At 46.4% G+C, this 18,121-nt stretch overlaps 3 protein-coding genes across 4 annotated transcripts in view; 2 read left to right on the top strand and 1 right to left on the bottom strand.

Moving 5' to 3' along the window:
- Window positions 1-3,242: 3,242 nt before the first annotated feature.
- On the top strand, window positions 3,243-9,104 carry ZP2 (zona pellucida glycoprotein 2). Its single transcript, XM_032126353.1, has 17 exons — window positions 3,243-3,247; window positions 3,325-3,398; window positions 3,735-3,829; window positions 4,654-4,812; window positions 5,147-5,191; window positions 5,417-5,581; window positions 6,055-6,151; window positions 6,234-6,415; window positions 6,825-6,954; window positions 7,093-7,274; window positions 7,348-7,439; window positions 7,523-7,647; window positions 7,901-8,090; window positions 8,345-8,480; window positions 8,566-8,662; window positions 8,749-8,835; window positions 8,926-9,104. Exons 1-17 carry the CDS (start codon window positions 3,243-3,245, stop codon window positions 9,066-9,068), a joined length of 2,004 nt encoding a protein of 667 aa, XP_031982244.1. The 3' UTR covers window positions 9,069-9,104.
- Window positions 9,105-12,754: 3,650 nt separating this feature from the next.
- On the bottom strand, window positions 12,755-18,028 carry TMEM159 (transmembrane protein 159). Of its 2 annotated transcripts, none has more exons than XM_032125873.1 (5): window positions 17,527-17,632; window positions 16,419-16,553; window positions 15,341-15,509; window positions 14,806-14,944; window positions 12,755-13,634 (listed from the first exon to the last, which is right to left on the bottom strand). In XM_032125873.1, the coding sequence occupies exons 2-5, from the start codon at window positions 16,488-16,490 to the stop codon at window positions 13,544-13,546; spliced, it is 471 nt and encodes a 156-aa protein (XP_031981764.1). In that variant the 5' UTR covers window positions 16,491-16,553; window positions 17,527-17,632; the 3' UTR covers window positions 12,755-13,543. The 2 variants fall into 2 exon arrangements, with proteins under 2 accessions (XP_031981764.1, XP_031981765.1); XM_032125874.1 differs by lacking the exon at window positions 17,527-17,632 and adding an exon at window positions 17,791-18,028 and having other exon boundaries at window positions 12,757-13,634.
- DNAH3 (dynein axonemal heavy chain 3) overlaps window positions 17,270-18,121 on the top strand; it is a 57,295-nt gene continuing 56,443 nt past the window's right edge. The window contains exon 1 of the mRNA XM_032125863.1: window positions 17,270-17,402. The gene's annotated coding sequence lies outside the window, so the exon portion shown is untranslated. The remainder of the gene's footprint in view (window positions 17,403-18,121) is intronic.

Here is an 18,121-nt window from a genome sequence, read left to right as displayed (position 1 = left end):
ACTTCCATGGAACCCTTTTGTGTCCACAGACTGGAAATGATGACCAGGGTGGTGTTTGGATAAAACCCCCAACAGGTCTGCAAGTCACAGCTGGCAAGCCCACAGCTGTGTATATTTTGTCAGGAGATCATCAGGAAATTGGCAAATACAAAACTCTTTTTACAGGTATTGTAATCTTTGTTTTAGATACAAAAAAATATATATATGTGCAGGATTTCCTCAGGACAGCACAGGGAATTTCAGAAAAGGAAACATGATGGGCCTGCACCCACTGCCCCACCTGAGCACTGTGATCCTTGCCTGGGAATAGATGGGTCCATTCCCCATCACAAATAACAGCTTCTTGGTTTAGAAACCATTTCCCCTGATTTCAGTGACATTAAGGGCTACCTCTACAAGCAGAAACTTACAGAATTAGACTAATTCTAACTTCAAAAGAATTACTAAGAGCAAGCCATATAAAAAAGCCAGTTTTCAAAGAGCAGCTGAAAAGTTGGTAAGAGGCAACTGCAGCTTCCTGCAGTGCTGTGAGCTCAGGGTTCTTCTGGCCACATTCACAAGAGCTGCCACATAAACATTGCTTTTTGCCAAGCTGTTTTCTGCGACTCACTGAGTTAACCTGGATCCGAGACTCTACCCTCAGCAATTAAGCAGTGGGGTTTTGTTGCTTGTTGTGCCCCCATTAGAGAGAATCACAAACCAGCTCCTTGCTCAGCGTTGGTGCAATCCCCAAATGGAATTCTGCCACCTCATTTACATCCCATAATTCTGCCCCTGTGACACACCAGAGACCTCTCAAAATGGGCTTTCTCTCTTCATTATTTTCTCAGACAGGGATTGAAGCGCTCTTCAGGAGTGAACTTGTACCAACCTATTTCTCCCCACATGGGGAGTCAGTCGGATCCTGTGACAGGTTTGAATCTTTGAGTAAACCAGTCCAGGTGGGAGTAAAGCAAAGCTCTGGGTGTCCTCCCTGTCACCCCCAGGCACAGCTGTCCCTGGTGCTGTCCTGCTGTCTCAGGGAGCTGGGATGGGCTGTGCTTCACCCAGGCCAACCTCCACCCCACTTTAGAAGACAGTTTTACTCTCAGCCCTTTCTCAAGTTCCCTGCACTGCCTTAATACTTTTCCAATAAAAATGCAGCCATTTATTCTGTTTTCTTTTTACCAGGCCCAGCACAGAATTAAATTTACAGCTACTAGAATATACACATGTGATTAGCTGTTTCTTAATGCCACTGAATTTTATTTCCTTTACTAGGCCTTTTTTGAAGACTAAAATGAGCACCAAGTCACATACTGCTTTTACCACCAGTGCCTGGTAGGAGAGAGGAAACATTATACACCCATGAGAAGTGATTTGGTGGCTGAAGAGTCCTTTTAATTTTCAAGATCCTTGGTTTTTACTACAGAAGTACCTTCATTTGCTTTTCTCTTAATTAATCCAGCACACAAAGTGTTGATTTCAGAGTGATTTTTACCATCAGCATCTGAAAATATTGATCTTAAACTTACCCTGTATAATGCTAAGTGGGAAACTATTGTACCAAGTTTCAATTAGAGGTAAAGAAAAACCCATGTAAATTGGGGAGAAGCTCCAGAACTTTGCAAGCCTTGTTATTATTTCTGTCATAAAAGTGGGCATCACAAAAAAGAAAGAAAAAAGAAAGACCAAACAAAATCTTCATCTGTTTCTAAACTCCTGGTACTTGTTCATCCTTGTCCCATCCAAAACCTCAACTTGAAATGCAATAAATGATTCAACATCAAATGAGCTACATTTCTCAGCCTGAATGGAGATTATTCTTTTGAGACTAAAGCTCAAAATTGTGAACTTTTTAAACTCCCTGGATAGTTAGAATGAAGCTTTTATTTTTGTGTTTGAAAAGAACTTCAGAACCATTCCACTTCCAATTGAAATGTCTTACCAGGCTCAAGAGAAACTCTGTTGTGATGGTACATGGTGTTGTAAACTAATGAATTATTTAACCAGCAGCTTTGATTTGTTATTGCATTTTACTGTGTATATGGGTATTACTCTATTAATTTGAGAACTATCTGAAATAAAATATTACAGTTAAATAAACTGTCTGGATTGAAAGGCTGCAGCATCACCAGTTAGGTTGCTGTAGGTAACTTGGAGCATAAATCTGCAGCGATGCTGTTGTGGCATCTGTTCTGCATGAGGATTATCCAGCACAACATTTCCTCATTGCAACTTTTATAAGCACCAAATGTGGTATGGTAAAGGCCATGCAAGGGGAGGCAAGGAAGTCTCTGCTTGCCTAATGAGATCTTTGGAACTAATGGGCTTAGGGAAGAATGAAATTAGTCACACTGGGTAATCGTGGCTACACAATTCAGAGATGATGATGACAACATTTAAAACAACAATAAGAGCTTATTTCTTCACTTTGTAGGGAGGCAAAGCTGCTGTGCCCCAGGGTACACTGCTGCTGGATGTCCTCTGGAGCAGCCAGTTCCCACAGCCAGGCTGAGCCTGACCCACACCAGGCTGAGGGTCACCAAAGCCAGGCTCAGGGTGACCCACACTGGTGCTGCCTGACACCCAGCTGACGTGATTGTTGTTCTGCTGTGGGCCAAGGGCATCCCTTACAGAGCCTGCACACTGTAGGGCTGGGAGCAGGGACATTATCTGTTGTATCACAGGGACTTCTGCAGGTTTTGCTGTGAGTGCTCAAAAGTGGAAGTTCTGACCTGGCATTCAGGCTCTTTGCTTTGTTAAAAGCTTTTGCTTGGTTTTGGGGATCTTTTCCCCCACGATATCATTATCAGTGCTTCAAACTGTCCCAAGGAAGGCCATGTTGAGCTCGTTGGTGTCTCAAATGCTGTCCTGCTGCCAACGTGTGAGGGACAGGGACAGCAAAGTGGAACAGAGAATGCCATTCAAGAAAATAACTGCCAAAACAGACATGCATTTTTCTGTGAAACATCTTGAAAGGGAATAAAGGAAATACCTTGTCAGAGCAAGAAAAGCATGCCTTCAAAACAGAAGGCAACAACAACCCATGCCAAAGCCTCAGTATCACCTGAAGGTCTCCTGTGAGCCTCCCCACTCAAGGGGCAGCAGGTGCAAGTGCTCTGCTCCCTGGGCAGCAGAGAGGTGGCACCTGTGTGAGCCAGGCCCAGGGATTATATAACCCTCCCTGGGCAGCTAAAACCCAAGCTTGTGGTGTCAGTGAGAAGATGGGGCTTGAGCAGTGGTGCTGGAGCAACTCAAGGATGTGGTGAGTCAGGTTTGGGATAGAAGGGGAGCTGGGCCCCTTTATTGATGCTTTCTGATTGGATTCTCTTTTCCTTGCAGGTTGCTGCTCCTCTTTGGATTTTTGCTGCCCTTAGCCCCTTGTGCTGAAGGCCTGGGGGATCAGGATCTCTTGGGTAAAGTGCCCTTCCTGGGCGGGCAGTGGGGGGGATGTGGCTTTGGCTTTGCTTGGAGCTGCTTCCCCTCTGCCTTGGCACGGAAGGGGCTTTGGAGGGTGGCTGGCTGGGGGGGCTTGCAGGGTGTGTGCCTCCAGCAGGGTTTGCTGCAGCTCATGGTGGTCTTCCCTCTGCAGAGAATGTGACCTGTCACAGGGATGGGATGGAAGTTGAGTTTTCCAGAGAGCTTGGCAACTACTCCTGGCACGTGTGTGTGGTGGGTACGTACTGCTGCTGCCCTGGCCCTTCCTGCTGAGACCTGCCTGCTGCAGGGCTAATCTTCCACATCCCTCCTAGATGTGAGTGGTGAGGAGATCGTGTCCTGTGACCACACTGTGGATTATGAGAGGCTGACACTCCGTGTCCTGTTTGCCAACTGCACTAGCCTGCAGGTAAAGGGGTCTTCATTCTGGGAAGCTGCTGCAATGAAGTTGAGATTTTAATTTTTTCTCTGGACAGGACTGGGTTTACTAGGGTTTCTATTTCTAACTTTCTTCAAGAGTAAGAATACTTATGCTTCTGATAATTTAAAACTGTTACAGAAGAACACTTCATGCCAAAAGCTGGAAAAAAGAAAACCAAACCTACTTAAATTCTTGTTCTTTCAACAAATTAATTAAATTAATTTATTAAATTAATTGATTAAATCCCTCAGAGTGTGCCATAAATGTTGTGCTCTCCTGTAAAGGACTTGAACTACTTGACAGGTTTTCTTGTAGGGAGAATGGACCAGGGTCAAGAGTTTCAGAGCACCAATCTATTTAAATGTATATCTATTGACAGACAATTAACATTGCATGCTGATCAGAGCTGTTGAGGCAGAGTAGTAAGTGGGAGGCCAAAACCAGATGCTTCACTGGTATCTGTTGCTTTTAAGTATTTGAAATACCAGAAGTCTCTGTTTTTGCTGTTTATCAGCTTAGTTTTTCTGGATAGCTGACAGGTGCTGCAGCCTGCTACTCCTTGGAGTTTTCTTCTTGACTTCTGCAGTTATCTTTGTATCTTCTGCTCTTCAACCTAACCCTGTGCCTCCTGCTTTCCTAGAGAGCTCATCCTTTTCCTCTGGGCTTTTAAAACAAGAAGTTATCTTTTCCTTGCACTGGTACAAACACCTAAACCTACTTTGAAGTTAAAGTTCAATCCTAATGGCTTTTAGCTGCCCTCATGCTGTAGTGAGTACTGCTGCTTCTTTCTAATTAATATCTCTTGTCTGTAGCATGGTCAGCACCAGCTCTGGTTGAGGCTGATGGTGAATGACACAATGGGAGAGGAGAAGAATGTCACCTACAGCACTCACTGTGACAGCGTTCATGCAGATAAAGTCGTTACTCCTGTGTTTGCTGGTGCAACAAACTGCACAAAAGACTTCATGGCAGTAAGTAGAGGAGTGGGAGTGCCATAGATCCTGCTCTGAGGCTCGCAAGGCAGGGTGGCTCCTGCAATTGTGTGTCTGGGATCTGCAGAAAGCTGGGGAAGGCTCCAGTGAGCTGCAGGGAGGTCTCTTGGCTGCATGCTCATTTTGGCTTGGCTGCTGGCTCTTTGGAGAGCTAGTTTGCAAGTGGTCATTAATGATGCACCTAGTCTGGCTCCAGTCTTATTGCAGGGGAAGCTGATGTTGGCTGTCTGCTTTGGGAAGCTGTAGTTGAGATTTTGCTTTGTGGCTACAACCCTGCAAGTTCCTGTAGTCTAATTCCTGTCCTGTGTTTCAGGTTGCCTTCCCAGGACTCATTTCAAGCCTCAGTGATGAGCATATGGTATGTCCCTTGTGAAGGGAGCTGGGGGGGAATGCCTGGGTTTTTGGCCTAACCTGGGCCTGATGTCTCCAAGCTGGGGCAGGTACCTCTTGGATGTAGTTCCATCTTGCTGGAAAGCCTAATTCTCTGCTGTCAATAGAGGGAGCTGGGAGGTGGCAGCCCTGCAGGCTGAAAATCTAATGCCTTGTGCCTTCCTTCCCTAAGCAAGGATCTCCTGCTTTGCAGGTTGCAGCCACTCCAATGTCCTGGAACCTGTCAGTTGATGATGGAACCAGAATACACCAGCTGAGCCTTGGGCAAGCAATGCAGCAAGGCTATAACTTCCTAGTTGATGGCCACAACCTGATCTTTCAGGTGGCCTTTGCTGCCACAGGAGTTGTGTCCTACAAGGTATGTGAATGGAGAATCAGCACTGGGGAGTCACACTGCCCCTGTTTGGGCGATGCTCTCTCCCTCCTGTAGACCTGGGGAAAGCATTTCCAGGCCAGGGCCAGAGCTGATGTCAAGCTGCTGCACTGCTGGGCTGAGCTGGTGTGTGCAAAGCTGTTGGGCTTTGCACAGCTGTCCCTGACCTGCCTGGCACAAGGAAATGGGGAGGCACAGTGTGCCCCTCAAACAGCAGCAGAGTGAGTGGGAATCTCCAGAAGCAGAATTCTAGCCACAGCCAGCCCTGTGAACATCTGACTGGCAGTCTTATGATCAGCAGCTGTTTTTAGGAAGGGTGAGGTGGGAAGAAACTGCTGTTGCAAACATGAATAGCAGCAAACCTGAAGCTGATGCAACAATACACTGCCCCCTGGGGCTGGTCTTATGATGGATCAGGAGCTGAGCACTGTCTAATAGAGCTTCCTCTTCTTTGTCAGCACAACGATAAGGTGCTCTACACTGTGGCACTCAAGCTCATGTACGGCCCTCCTGAGCATAGACTGACTGTGAAGTCAAGAATGCTTTGTGCTCCAGGTAATGCATGGGAAAAATCAGAACCTGACCTGCTTTTGCCCTAGGGAAAATGATGTTATATTTATCAAAGGTGTTGTTGCAGGTCCAGCAATCTGTAATGCAACGCACATGACTGTTGCCATCCCAGACTTTCCAGGGATCCTTATGGATGTGGATGTAGAGAATAAGACCATCCCCATGGATCAGCTTCATGAAAATGGAATCACTCTGGACACACAGAGAGGGGTCAGGCTGCATATTAGCAGGAGAGTCCTTAAGTCCAGGGTGAGTTCTGATCCTTGGGTCAGAGGTGTTGGTGTGATCACACCTCCTTGGTGTTTTGAGGCCCAGAGCAGAGTAGCTTTGACCTTGACTAAGCATCTGTCAAGTCTGTCATGCCCTGTGGCTGGCTGAGGTGTGATTAAGACGAATGCAAACTGACTTTGTAGTAGATAGAGGCACTATGCAAGGCAACTTGGGTTTCCTGGAGTCTTTTGGCAAAAACAGATGGAGGTGAAAATATTCCTGTTGGAGGGGGATAGGTGTTTGGCATGTCTGGAACAATGCAAATGAGTTTCCCCTGAGGCAGCTGTGTTCTTCAGGCTCAGCTTATTTGTTAATCAGCTCTAACAGGTGCATGTGTTAAAATGAGCTCGTGTAGCCACACTCCAAGAGAGTAACTCCTGTCTTTCAGCTGCCTGGGGAGAGCTGCTCAGGACTTCAGTACTACATGTCCCCTTTGAAGCTGGCTTTTCACTTCCATGGGGAGACTGTGGCAATGGTGATGCACCCTGAGTGCCCCTGTGAGCAGCACACACCAATAGGTAAGTGACTGACTCCTGCAGCTCCTCAGCACAGCTCATTCTTATACTTTGTGTTGGATTAGTTCATCTCACTAACAGCTCCTGGCAGACAGAGCTGTCACTGGCTCGCATGATAACTTATTTGAACATCTGTTACAGCTGCTGTATGCACCCAGGATGGGTACATGGATTTTGAAATCCTTGCTGAGAGTACCACCCCACTGCTGGACTTGGATACACTCAGGCTCAGGGATCCTGTGTGCAGGCCAGCCTACAAGTCACCTTTGAATGACAGGGTTCGGTTCCATGTCCCCCTGAACGGGTGCGGGACCAGGCACTGGGTACGTGTGTGGCCGGGGTTGGTGGGATTCAGGCATTGGGAATGCCCTCACTAATGCTGTTATTTACCCACAGTTTGATGGGGAGCAGATTCATTATGAGAATGAGGTGAGGGCATTATGGACAGACCTTCCCCTGGGCAGGATCTCAAGGGACAGTGAACTCAGGTGTGTCTGGAAACCTCTTTAGGCTATCCAGTATTGTATTACCCATACATCAGCATGACTTACCTGCTCCTTCCTTGTTGCAGGTTAACAGTCAAGTGCTCCTTCAGCAATGGTGATGCCTCCCTCACTATAAAAGTAGACAACCTTTCTCCTCCACCTTCTTCAGTGAACCAAGGTTCCCTCTCCTTAGTTCTTCTAAGCTACCCAGGTAAAGCTGGCTCTGGGCTCAGTGGCTGGGAAGCATCTGGAGCTTGTGGAGGGGAGGGTGTATGAGTGAACTGTTCTGGTACATGGACTTCTACTGTCCTGGTGTGCTTCCCTCCTGCCCATCCATGCTGCTTGAAAAGGTGCCTCAGATCTGTGGCCCTAGGATGCACAGCAGTTGTTGGAGCAGCTGCTGTTGAAGAGCTTGAGGCCCTCTTTGCACCCTGAGGTGTTTAACAGGGCTTTGGCTCTTGCAGAGGACTCGTACAGGCAGCCGTACCGCGAGGATCAGTATCCGATAGTGAGGTACCTGCGGCAGCCCATCTTCCTGGAAGTTCAGGTCCTGAACCGCAACGACCCCAACCTCCACTTGGTACTGGATGACTGCTGGGCAACGGCCTCACGAGATCCAAGATCACTTCCCCAGTGGAATATTGTTGTAGATGGGTGAGTGCCCTGCCATACAAATGGAAGCACCTTTTGCAGCAGGTGGGAGGATTCCCTAATTCTCCTCTGCTCCCTCTTTAGTAAGAGAGCCTTAAGTATGAGGCCCTTCCAAGTAGTGCCCTGGGATGCTGGAATTCGTAGGAAGAAGGTAGCACCTCAGCCTTGAACTTTAATCTGCTGCTTAAAGAAGTCAACACCAACAACCCAAACCTTCTCTACCCTGATGTTCTGACTTGGTTCTTATTTACTGGCAGGTGTGAGTATGACCTAGACAGCTACAGGACTGTGTTTCACCCTGTGGGACGTGGTGTCAGCTATGCTAACTATCGCCAAAGGCTGGAAGTGAAGACTTTTGCTTTTGTCAGTGGTGACAAAGCCCTTCCTGGCCTGGTAGGTGACATTATTCCCCTACTTGGAGGAGCAGTTATTGTTCCAAAATGAACAGACCGCTCATTCCTCTTGTTCTCTGTCCCAGGTGTACTTCCACTGCAGTGTTCTCATCTGTCACCGTTTTCACCCAGACTCCCCGTTGTGCATACCGAGATGCCCAAGGCCATCTAGAAGCAAGCGAGGTAAGTCTGGGTGGATTTTTAGCTTGCACTGATCCAAGATACCCCACTGCACTGTGGGGTTCAACTGTGCTGTGTTACTGTTGTAGAAAGTGGGATGGCAGCTGTGAACCCTGCTGTGGCAAGCCTGCAGGGCCCTGTCCTCCTGGTGCCAGAAGAGTGGTCTGCAGCCCGAGGTACTGAGCCAGTGTGGTGCTGAGGGGTGTTGCTTGGGCTTAGTGAAGTTCTATCTCCACAAACAAACTGCTTTTCCCCTTGCTTTGCAGGGAGCACTCTCCTGAGCAAGGAGGCATGGGCTGGCATTGCAATGACTGCTGTTGGTGTTCTCTCTCTGGCCACAATGCTGCTATTTCTGGCTTTTCTTAAGTGCCTAAAAAGAAGAGCGTACATGGTAAATGTGGTAGGTTAGTGTGTATTTCCAAATAAACTTGGAGTAGTCACTTGGTGAATTGTCTGCTGTGTAGTCCCTCTCCTGCATCTAGTTATGTAAATCAATGCTGCTCATCCTCGGACTATCTCCTTAGTTGAGATTTGTCTTTAACAATGACTATAATACTTAATTTCCTGAGTGCCTTTGTTCTGAAACAGACCACTGCTGCGTTAAATTCCTGTTGGACTTTGCAGCCAATTTCCTTTCTTGAATTGCTTATCATTATTCACAATTGTGATTCCATTCAATTGGGTTTTTAAACATCCATTTTGTGCCAGTATCTGCAGTTATGAGTAGCTCCTGCAGCTGCTCTTGTAAACATGAGCCCTGCACTGCACCTGGAAATTAAAACCTGGCTTTACTGAAGTTGTTTAGCAACACCCAGCACTTGTGTTAAAACATTACTGTTAAAAACTCCTTTGTCCTGATTATGGGAATCAGATCCTTACAAAGGGTCTTTGAAGGAAATACAGAGCGAAGCCTCCCTTTTCTGCATACAGTAGTCTAGAAGGACGTTAGAAAAACCAGTGGAACAGACTCTTCCTGCTGCCAGAGCTGACCTTCTGATGGCTGGAAGTTCTATTGGCCACTTACTAGGGACACCAGGAGTATGTAATTTGGGGTCTCAAACTGGGGGAGGAAAAAAGTGTGGGTACAGCTAAAGCTGTCTTGTCTGCAGATGTAATACTGCCCACCTGAGGTGAGGCAGTTCATCATGCAGTTCTTATTTTGTATTTGGTACACCTTGCCTTGCACAGTCAAGGAAATGATGTGTAAAATACAAATGCATGTGCCAGAGTGAAAGCGCTTTGTTGCAGTAGGAATGTAACAGCCTTAGGTTAAACATTGTGTGGCAACTTTGTGTGAGCGGGGACAGTGATTATCTCAAGTCCAGCTCTGTGTTCTGAGTATGCAGGGTTTCAGCTCAAGTCAGTGGCCAAACCCTGCCCCTTGTCAAACACGCTGTGCATAAACAGCATGGGCTGGGGCTTGTCTGCCACAGCCCCTACTTCCCTTGGGCATTGTTAATGAGCTGTTCTTAATGCAACAGATTTCAGGCTGCATTTTCTAAGTATTAATGTGTATTTCATGCAAAGAGTGTGGAGTAGAGACCATGAGCAACATGATTATTAGACTTTAGGGTAGTGTTTAATAAAAATTATAATAATAATATAAACACAATGAAATAATGAATCTCATATTGGATCCACTTAATGGCAAGTCAGTTACTGTCATCAGCCTGATGGAAGCTAGGGTTGAAATGATTACTTAAGCTATTGTCCAGCAAACAACCTGCTATACTTAAGTCTTGTTGACTTAGCACTTGGCTGGAATATGAAGTATTTCTGCAAAAGCCAGATAAGTGGTGCTTGAAAAGAGGGTTTATGTACTTGACAGTGTACTTAACTGCATGGGCTCTTTAGCTCTTCTGACCCAAACGAGGCTAATCTTAATATTCTCCCTCTCCATCCTTCTTATTCTGAGGCATGGGGGAAAAAATCTCAGTGCATATTCAGGTAGAGAAGTTTCCCTGTTTCTCATTGATGGAGTTTGAACCTTTGCTCTAGGATGGCTGGAGTCTACTAAATAATGTTAGTGACTGTTGTGTGAATGTAAACATGCTAGTTAACATCCCAATAAGCTACAATATTTCTCATGTATCTTGCATACATGAATCTGCAGACTTGCACTAGTGCAGGTATTTAAAATAACTCAGGTACCTTCAGTAATGGAAACAGTGCAAGCTTTAGTTTTGCTCTTTGACTTCTGTGTTCTGTACTATTTTTACTGCCTGAGGAGGTGAGACAAAGAGGTTGCACATGGTGACAGCCATCTAGGTCAAAGAGGAAGTTGCTCTTGCCTGGTTTCTGCCCCTGGCTGATATTGTCTCTCTAGGGAAAGATTTCAGCTGTGGCACAGGAGGAGATCTGTCTCTGGGAGGGTTAACTATAGTTCTCTCAGGGTGGCTCAGTTGTGCTCTTTAGGGACATTGCAGGGGTGGTTTGAATGAAGACTCATGTAATTAATTCAAATCAAGGAAAACACAAGATTTTGTTCCCTATTTTGTAAATAATTTACTTTAAAGCCCAGCCAGATGCATTCCTACCCTCTTCCTCTATGTGTGCTGCTGCTCCTCTGTCCCCTGTTAAAGTGTGTTATTGGGAAAGTTTAAGCTCATCTTACAAGTAAAAAAGATTCCTTCCCTGCATTCAGGCAGATGTCCCTCTCTTCTGACAGAGGGCAGGGGTGAGGTGAGGATGATGGTCCTGCAAGAGGAGCCAGAGGAATTAGTCAGGGAACCTGCTGCAAGTGGAGGCAGCATTGACTCTGCAGCCTGAGCTCAAGCAGCTGCTTCAGGAACTCTTACTGCAGTTGGTTGCTCCAAGGATGTATGAGGTCCCCTGGGGTGTAGGGCCATGAGGGTGGTTGCCTATTAAGGCATGTTTATGCCTAAAGTAAGGGGCAGTGAACCAGGTCTGTGAGGGCTGAGTAGGCTGAGGAGCTGGCTGGGAATGGTGCCACTGGGGTGGGAGTCTCCTGCCAGTTTCTTGTGGGGTTGGTGCTGTTCTGCAGGAAGCTGGGAGCAACTGAGAGAAAGGGGACTTGGCAGCATCACCCCAGCCTGTCTTGCTAAGAACTTCTTAGCTCTACTGCAGTGTTTAATAATTTAAAGAAGAAAACAACCTATGCCCTCCTTTTAAGGGATGGCCTTACTGTCTCCAGTAAAAACACCTACTCTATGCTGACCTAGTTTTTTCTTCAGCATCTCCCTATTGAAAACCACACTGCAGTGATGGCACAGCACAAAAAGCAGCTCTTGGTGAAAAGGACACAGTGAGAAGCCTTGAAATGCCTGATAAGCATGCAAAGGTCAGGGCAGCAGGAGAGAAACTGCTCCAAATTTACCTGCAGGTCACTGAGAAGTCACAGCTTTAGCTCCTGATAAGTGTTGATGACAAGAATGAATTGTATAATGAAAAATAAATTTAAAATGCAGAAGGAAATGGTTCATGTGGGGTCAGACTCTGAGTGGGACTGAATTAACTTATTTTAGAGTCTGCTGATAAGGGCATAAAGGAAATTCAGGAAGAAGGATTCAGCTGTGTATCCATGTATAAGCTGTGCTATAAAGGTTTTGAGTGTTGTTACTTTAGACAGGTCTAAGGGCTTTATTGCTCTGTCTTTGGAGGTGCCCCCTGGAACGCTCTTGCAAGCAGCCGTGCCTGAGGGAAGGCTGGTTATGTGGCTTTGTAATGTTTGCTGAATTAATGTGCCATTAAAATAAAGGGCTCCTGGAAGTCTTCTGGGGATTATTTCACTCTACAGCTCAAGTGTGGGGCCAGCTCAGCCTAAGGGCTGAAGCTATTTACCACCACTACTGTGTGGAGCACATTACAGCTCAGGTAGGCTTTGTGTCTGTGTTTTAGTCAAGCCTGCTGCCTGTTCACACAAAACTAAGTAAAAACTAATTTAGACCTTAGACACCTGCGTTTCCTTTAGAGGCATGAGAAGGTGAGTAATCTTCAGTTTTTGGCTCAGCAATGTTTGCCCTATAAAATCCTTTAATCAAGGAGAAAAACTCAGCTCCAAATGTAGCCTTCCTAAAAGGAGATGTGAAAAAGTTGTTTTTACTGTTATTAGAATAAAACAGACTAATAAGACAATCTGGTTAAACAAACAGCACTTTATTAAACTAATGTAGTTAGATACCTTCTTAATGCTTAAAAATAAAATAGCACTTGCAAAAATGAATAAAGTTGAAACAACATACACAAAGGTACAACTTGAAAAGCAAACCAGGCAATTTAAATACCTAAACAAATAGGAAAAAAATGCAAGACCTAAGCATACCCCTGATATGATAAGGCAATCAGAATAAGGAAAATATCCCTTTGGAATAACATAACATCTAAGGGTAGGTAAAAGCTTAGACTGTGACTTAACATATAACAAACCCACTTTTCCCTGCATAATAAATATAAAGCATTGGCAGGGGCTACCCATACTATTTTAACAGAGGTTGTTAAGGCTAACAAATATTTTTCCACATTCAAAACATGTTTCTACTGTTCTGAACTTTGGCACTTCTGTATCAAAATGACCACTGCTCTGTACTAAGCAGAGTATATTCAGAACTCCAGTATCTGAGAAATCAAATACCTCCCTCCCCTTTCTGTCCACCTACTTGCCACTGACTCAACAGTTATTAACAATTATTATTGCATCCCTTTACCAAACTCTATGGAACATTCCATCATGCACATACACTTACTATTGCAATGCACTGCTGCATTATTATTCTTAACATCCCTTTAACAGTGCCAGTGTAAGGTGTATATTGGTTTTTCTCAGTTTCCAGCAGTACACAATGGTTCAATGCTCAAGGAGTAAACAATTACATAGCAAAGGCTGGAATTGTACAGCTAAGTGCCTATGAAGTGGGAGAAACCCACTTATTCACTCTTTGCAGCATTGGCAGAAAGATCCAAGCCAGGCTTCTTCTGTGGCAAGCTTCCATTAACATCTGGCTTCCTTATCTGATCCCTGTAGACATGAGAAAAGAAAGGTTTTATAGGCTGTTCTTCTCTAAGATTATTGTCCTTTAACTTTTTGCTCAAAAAAGCTGAGCAATGTGAGATGTCCCAGACAGGTTTGTATCTGCTGCTGGTCTACCTAAGCTTCTTTCAGAAGACAGAGGAACACAAAAATAGATGGTATTATCTGTTTTACCATCAAAGCTGTAGGTCAACAGGGCTGGTGTGCAGGTTGGGTTGTGTGCTTGGATATGCTATAGAAAATGGAAGTCTTCTGGAACTGGTGGGCAATGTTGTGGACCTGGCAGCATGCCCAGGAGCAAGTGTGAGCACACTGGGCCTTGCACCATGCTTTTGTCCCCCTGGTGCCATCTCAGGCAGCTTTGTGTGTCTTTGAGAGCTGTGCAAACACAGCTGTGCTGAAGAAGCAAACTGAGAAAATCTAAAAGGGAGCAGCTGCAGTTTTTCTCCTTGCTCTTCCCTCTGCCTCAGTGATTACTGTGGTTCCTTCCCTGGCAGATATTTCAGGGGGCCACAGGTGGCACTCCAGCACAGCCTGCTGCTGCCTCCTGCTCCCAGCTGCCTGGCTGAGGCAATGCTGACTGAAATAGACCCCAAAGTCCTGGGAGGCACAACTGGCACCCTGCACCTATCCGACAACCCCTGCTCTTTCTATTTTGACCATACTGTCCCTTTTACATACTCCTCTGCCTATCCCAAATCTACAACTGATTTTGGTGCCTTACTCTACAAATGCAGGTAAGCAGAGATAGCTGGGTCATCATGCAGGAAAAACTGTAAAACATTCATCCCCTACACAAAATTCAACTTGGCAATGGGTTTTAATGACATTTAAAGCAACACACTGGAGTGAGACAAAGTTGTATTTTACTGCCTGATGTCATGTTGTGTTAGCACACTCACATTTAAAGACCATTTATATTTCCTCCTTCCCACCTAGGAAACAGGGCATGTATTAACACTCATTAGAATAGCTATTGATGACCAGACACCTGTAGGCTGCGTATTAAGCCACGAAGGTAGCCCAAGATTCAAAGCATACAAGAGCCATTGTTAAACTAAGCAACAGTGGCTCAATTAGAAAAAAAATGAAGCAATGAATGCAATAGTACAGTTGCAGAGTTTGAAATCCAAGCATGGATCAAGACATCCATACTCACCTTGATGCACACCAGTAGTTGACCAGAGTTGAAAGTGCAACGTAAGAAACACTCAGCACTCCAGAAACTCCCAGGGACAGTGCTCCCAGGCCACACAGCACACAGAGAAGGGCTATGCCACCTATGGCTATGACAACACCTAATAAAACAACAACAGTTTGTTATTTTAAAAAGTCTATGTACAAATTAGAAGAGTTGATATTCTACCATAACCCCAATCTCAAACCATTTGGGAAAACAATCTTCCTCAATCATCTGGCTAACTTCTATAAAAGCTATGCATGCTCAAGATAACTGGTTTAGGCATATCCTGGTGGCTGAGATTAGAAAGGAAAATAGGATTTCCCCTCTATAAACTATACTTAATCAGATTACTATTCTTCTATTAAGAGTTTTACTACTGCTGAGACCTGAGGACTACACACAGAAATCCTCAATTGCTTGGACTCAGACTTCCAGAGGGAAGAAGAGAAAAGGAAAAGATAACATGCCTTAAAAGGGAATAGCTAAGTACACACATGAATGCATACAGTACCTTCCATGACTATCACACCAATACAGGCCATTACAGCTGTTGTAACAACAAAAACCAGGAAAAATGCAACGGGAATAGCTGACACTGCAACAAACATCAGGAGTGATAAGGCAACAAAAGGATGGTCATCTAAATATTGGCCAACACGGGAATTCATAAAGGCAACAACCTGCAGATGAAAGAAAAACATTTCAGATTTTTTTTCTCTCTTGTCACAGATGCCTTTCACAGATCACTGCCACTGCAGTGAACTACAGGTAGGATAGCTCTTTTGCCAGTCTACAGCTGGAATAGGGAGCAGCTGTTGCCTCTTTGTTTCAAAAGCATGGGGACTTGCTGCAAATTTAGATAACTTCAGAGCAAATATAATTCTACCAACATGTTTCTCTTGGACTCCCCAGTTCTATTCTTGCGCAAATTATAAAAAACAACAAATCCACAAAAAACCCAATCTGAAAACAAGTAAAAAAATAAGTCAGTCTAGCTGCAGTTTTCACTGGGGTCTCTGCAACCATTGTTTTGAACTATTTGAGAATTTGTTAATTTAAAAAATCTGCAACATTTAAAAATTATCAATTTTCTTTTATCCATGGCTTAGTAATATCTGCAACCTGCTCACCTGTTGAATCTAAGTACAGTGCAGGCATGTCTGTATCAGAGAGTCGTTAAGAATTTAGTAACGCTACTAGTAAAAAAAAAATCTTTTTACAGAGGCAGTCATAGCTATACTCTGGAATTTTACTGCAGTAGTTTCCCTTCCCTTAAGGAAACATGTATCCTAGTTTTGGTATTTTATTGATAAGGAAATGTATTGTAGTTTAGTTATTTTTATAGCAGTACAACCATTTCACGAAAATGCCACTCTATCATCTCAAAGAGTTATGCCAGTAAAACACAAAAATGCAGAGCCAGGCCTCCCTTTTTCTTGACTGAAGGCGTGGGAGGACAGGCCTTCCCATAGGCCTCACAGCATTCACTTCAAAAATAGGGAGTGCATTTAAATAAATCAGGGTATGTTATCCTGATAGCTATGAAAGGAGCAGCATTATAAATATATAAAATTACAATCCAGACCCACATTTGCGTTGCTGTGGATGGTCTGTATCACGGAGTGCCAACGCTTCTGTAGTTCCTGCATTTCTTTAGACATGTTATTAATCCTCAGTCACGACCTCTTCTGAACAGCCAGCTCTCACTCAGCCATCCACTTTCCCTTAAAAATTAAGGTACAGTTAATAACGGGCTCATACAGATGCTTTTTGAAAATTAAATTTTTTTTTGTATAATGCAGGTTTCAGATGAAGCGATACACAATCTAAAACATTACTTTTACAAAGACACATCTAATGTAGGCTTGTCCCTGCAAGCTCTTCTGGAACTCCCAAAGCCAAGTAGCAAGATACAGGTGACTCTCACCTTCTTCCTTTATAACATTAACCCTGTGCTTACCCATCAGGGTATTCAATTACCAGTAAAAACACCACTTCTAACTACCTGCATGGACAATTTGTTGCTATTGATGCTGGAAACCGGTAACACGCTAATGAGACTTTTTTCTGTGAGCATCCTTGTGCTCAGCATTGAAAGCATATCTCATACAGCTTCAAAACTCTGCACGTAAAGCCAAAATGCTTCCAGATGCTCTAACATATTCAATTATGTCAGTTTAAAAGAAACCTCAGTGCAGCAATCTCCCTGAAAATGTCCAGCTGTTGTTGCCGGGGGACCCTTACGCGGGGCAGGTTAGAGGAGGCATTTTCCTGTTTGCGAGGCCGAGCAGCCAGGGCGCCAGTGTCCCTGCTGTGCCCCTCCTCGGCACTCGGCGTTGTCACACGCAGCGGTCGAGCCCTCGCTGCCGGCAGCGCTGGGCAGGAGCTGCCCGCGGGGCGCGCCCGAGCCCGGGCGTTACCTCGGCCACCGCCCGCGGCCTGCACCGGGCACCCAGAACCGCAGAACCGCGGCCAGGGCACCGCCACCACCCCCCTTCTAATCACCGCTGCAGCCACCCGCACTAATCAGCGCCCCGGGCGGACAGCGGCTCCCCGGCGTGTGTCCCCCGGAGGTAAGGGGGGACACGGCCCCGCTCCCGCGGGGCTACCGGGCCGCGGCCCTCCCGCTGAGCCGGGCGGTGCCGGAGCCCGGGCTGGCGGAGCGGTGCCGGGCGGCCCCGGGAACGTCCCGCTCACCTGCGGCTGCCGCCCCCCGGGCCGCGGCCCGCTCGGCCGCTCCCCCCCGGCTGCCGGGCCTGCCGGGCTGCGGGAGCGCCGCCGCCGCCCTCCCGCCGCTGTCTCCTCCCCGCGGGGCCGGGCAGGGCCCGCCTGGCGCGGCCGTGGGCGGGCAGAGCGAGGGGCCGGTTTCCAAAGGCCGCCGGGGCTGGGTGGTGGCGGCTGCTGCCCCTCTGGTGTCCTTTCGCGTCCCCCTCGCTGTCCTGCCCTTCACCCCGGCCCTACCTCAGCCGCTCGGTCCGGGCACCCTCATGAGTGTCCTAGAGATTTGTGTTGCTTTAGGACACGCAGCCTGGAGCTTTTTGGAACGGAGGACGGACGATGAGGGTATCTGCGGCCGCCGTGCCGCTGTGGAGGCGTGCGGAGGCTCGCTCGGCCCCAGGAGGCGGTGGGCACCGCGCCTCACGGCTCCGGTGCCAGCAATCGCTCCGTGGGTGTCTGCAATGCCAGCATCCCCGGGCTGCGAGGCAGCGGAGGCAGCTCGAGTGGGCTGGGAGTGTTCAGTCACGCCGTGAGGAGCGGTGGAGCGGCTGCTGTGAAACGCCTCAGCTGGCAC

This window comes from Corvus moneduloides, chromosome 16 (assembly GCF_009650955.1).
Source record: "Corvus moneduloides isolate bCorMon1 chromosome 16, bCorMon1.pri, whole genome shotgun sequence".
NCBI lineage: Eukaryota > Metazoa > Chordata > Aves > Passeriformes > Corvidae > Corvus > Corvus moneduloides.
The sequence above is the reverse complement of the archived record's forward strand: the minus strand, read 5'-3'. Positions and strand labels throughout refer to the sequence as shown.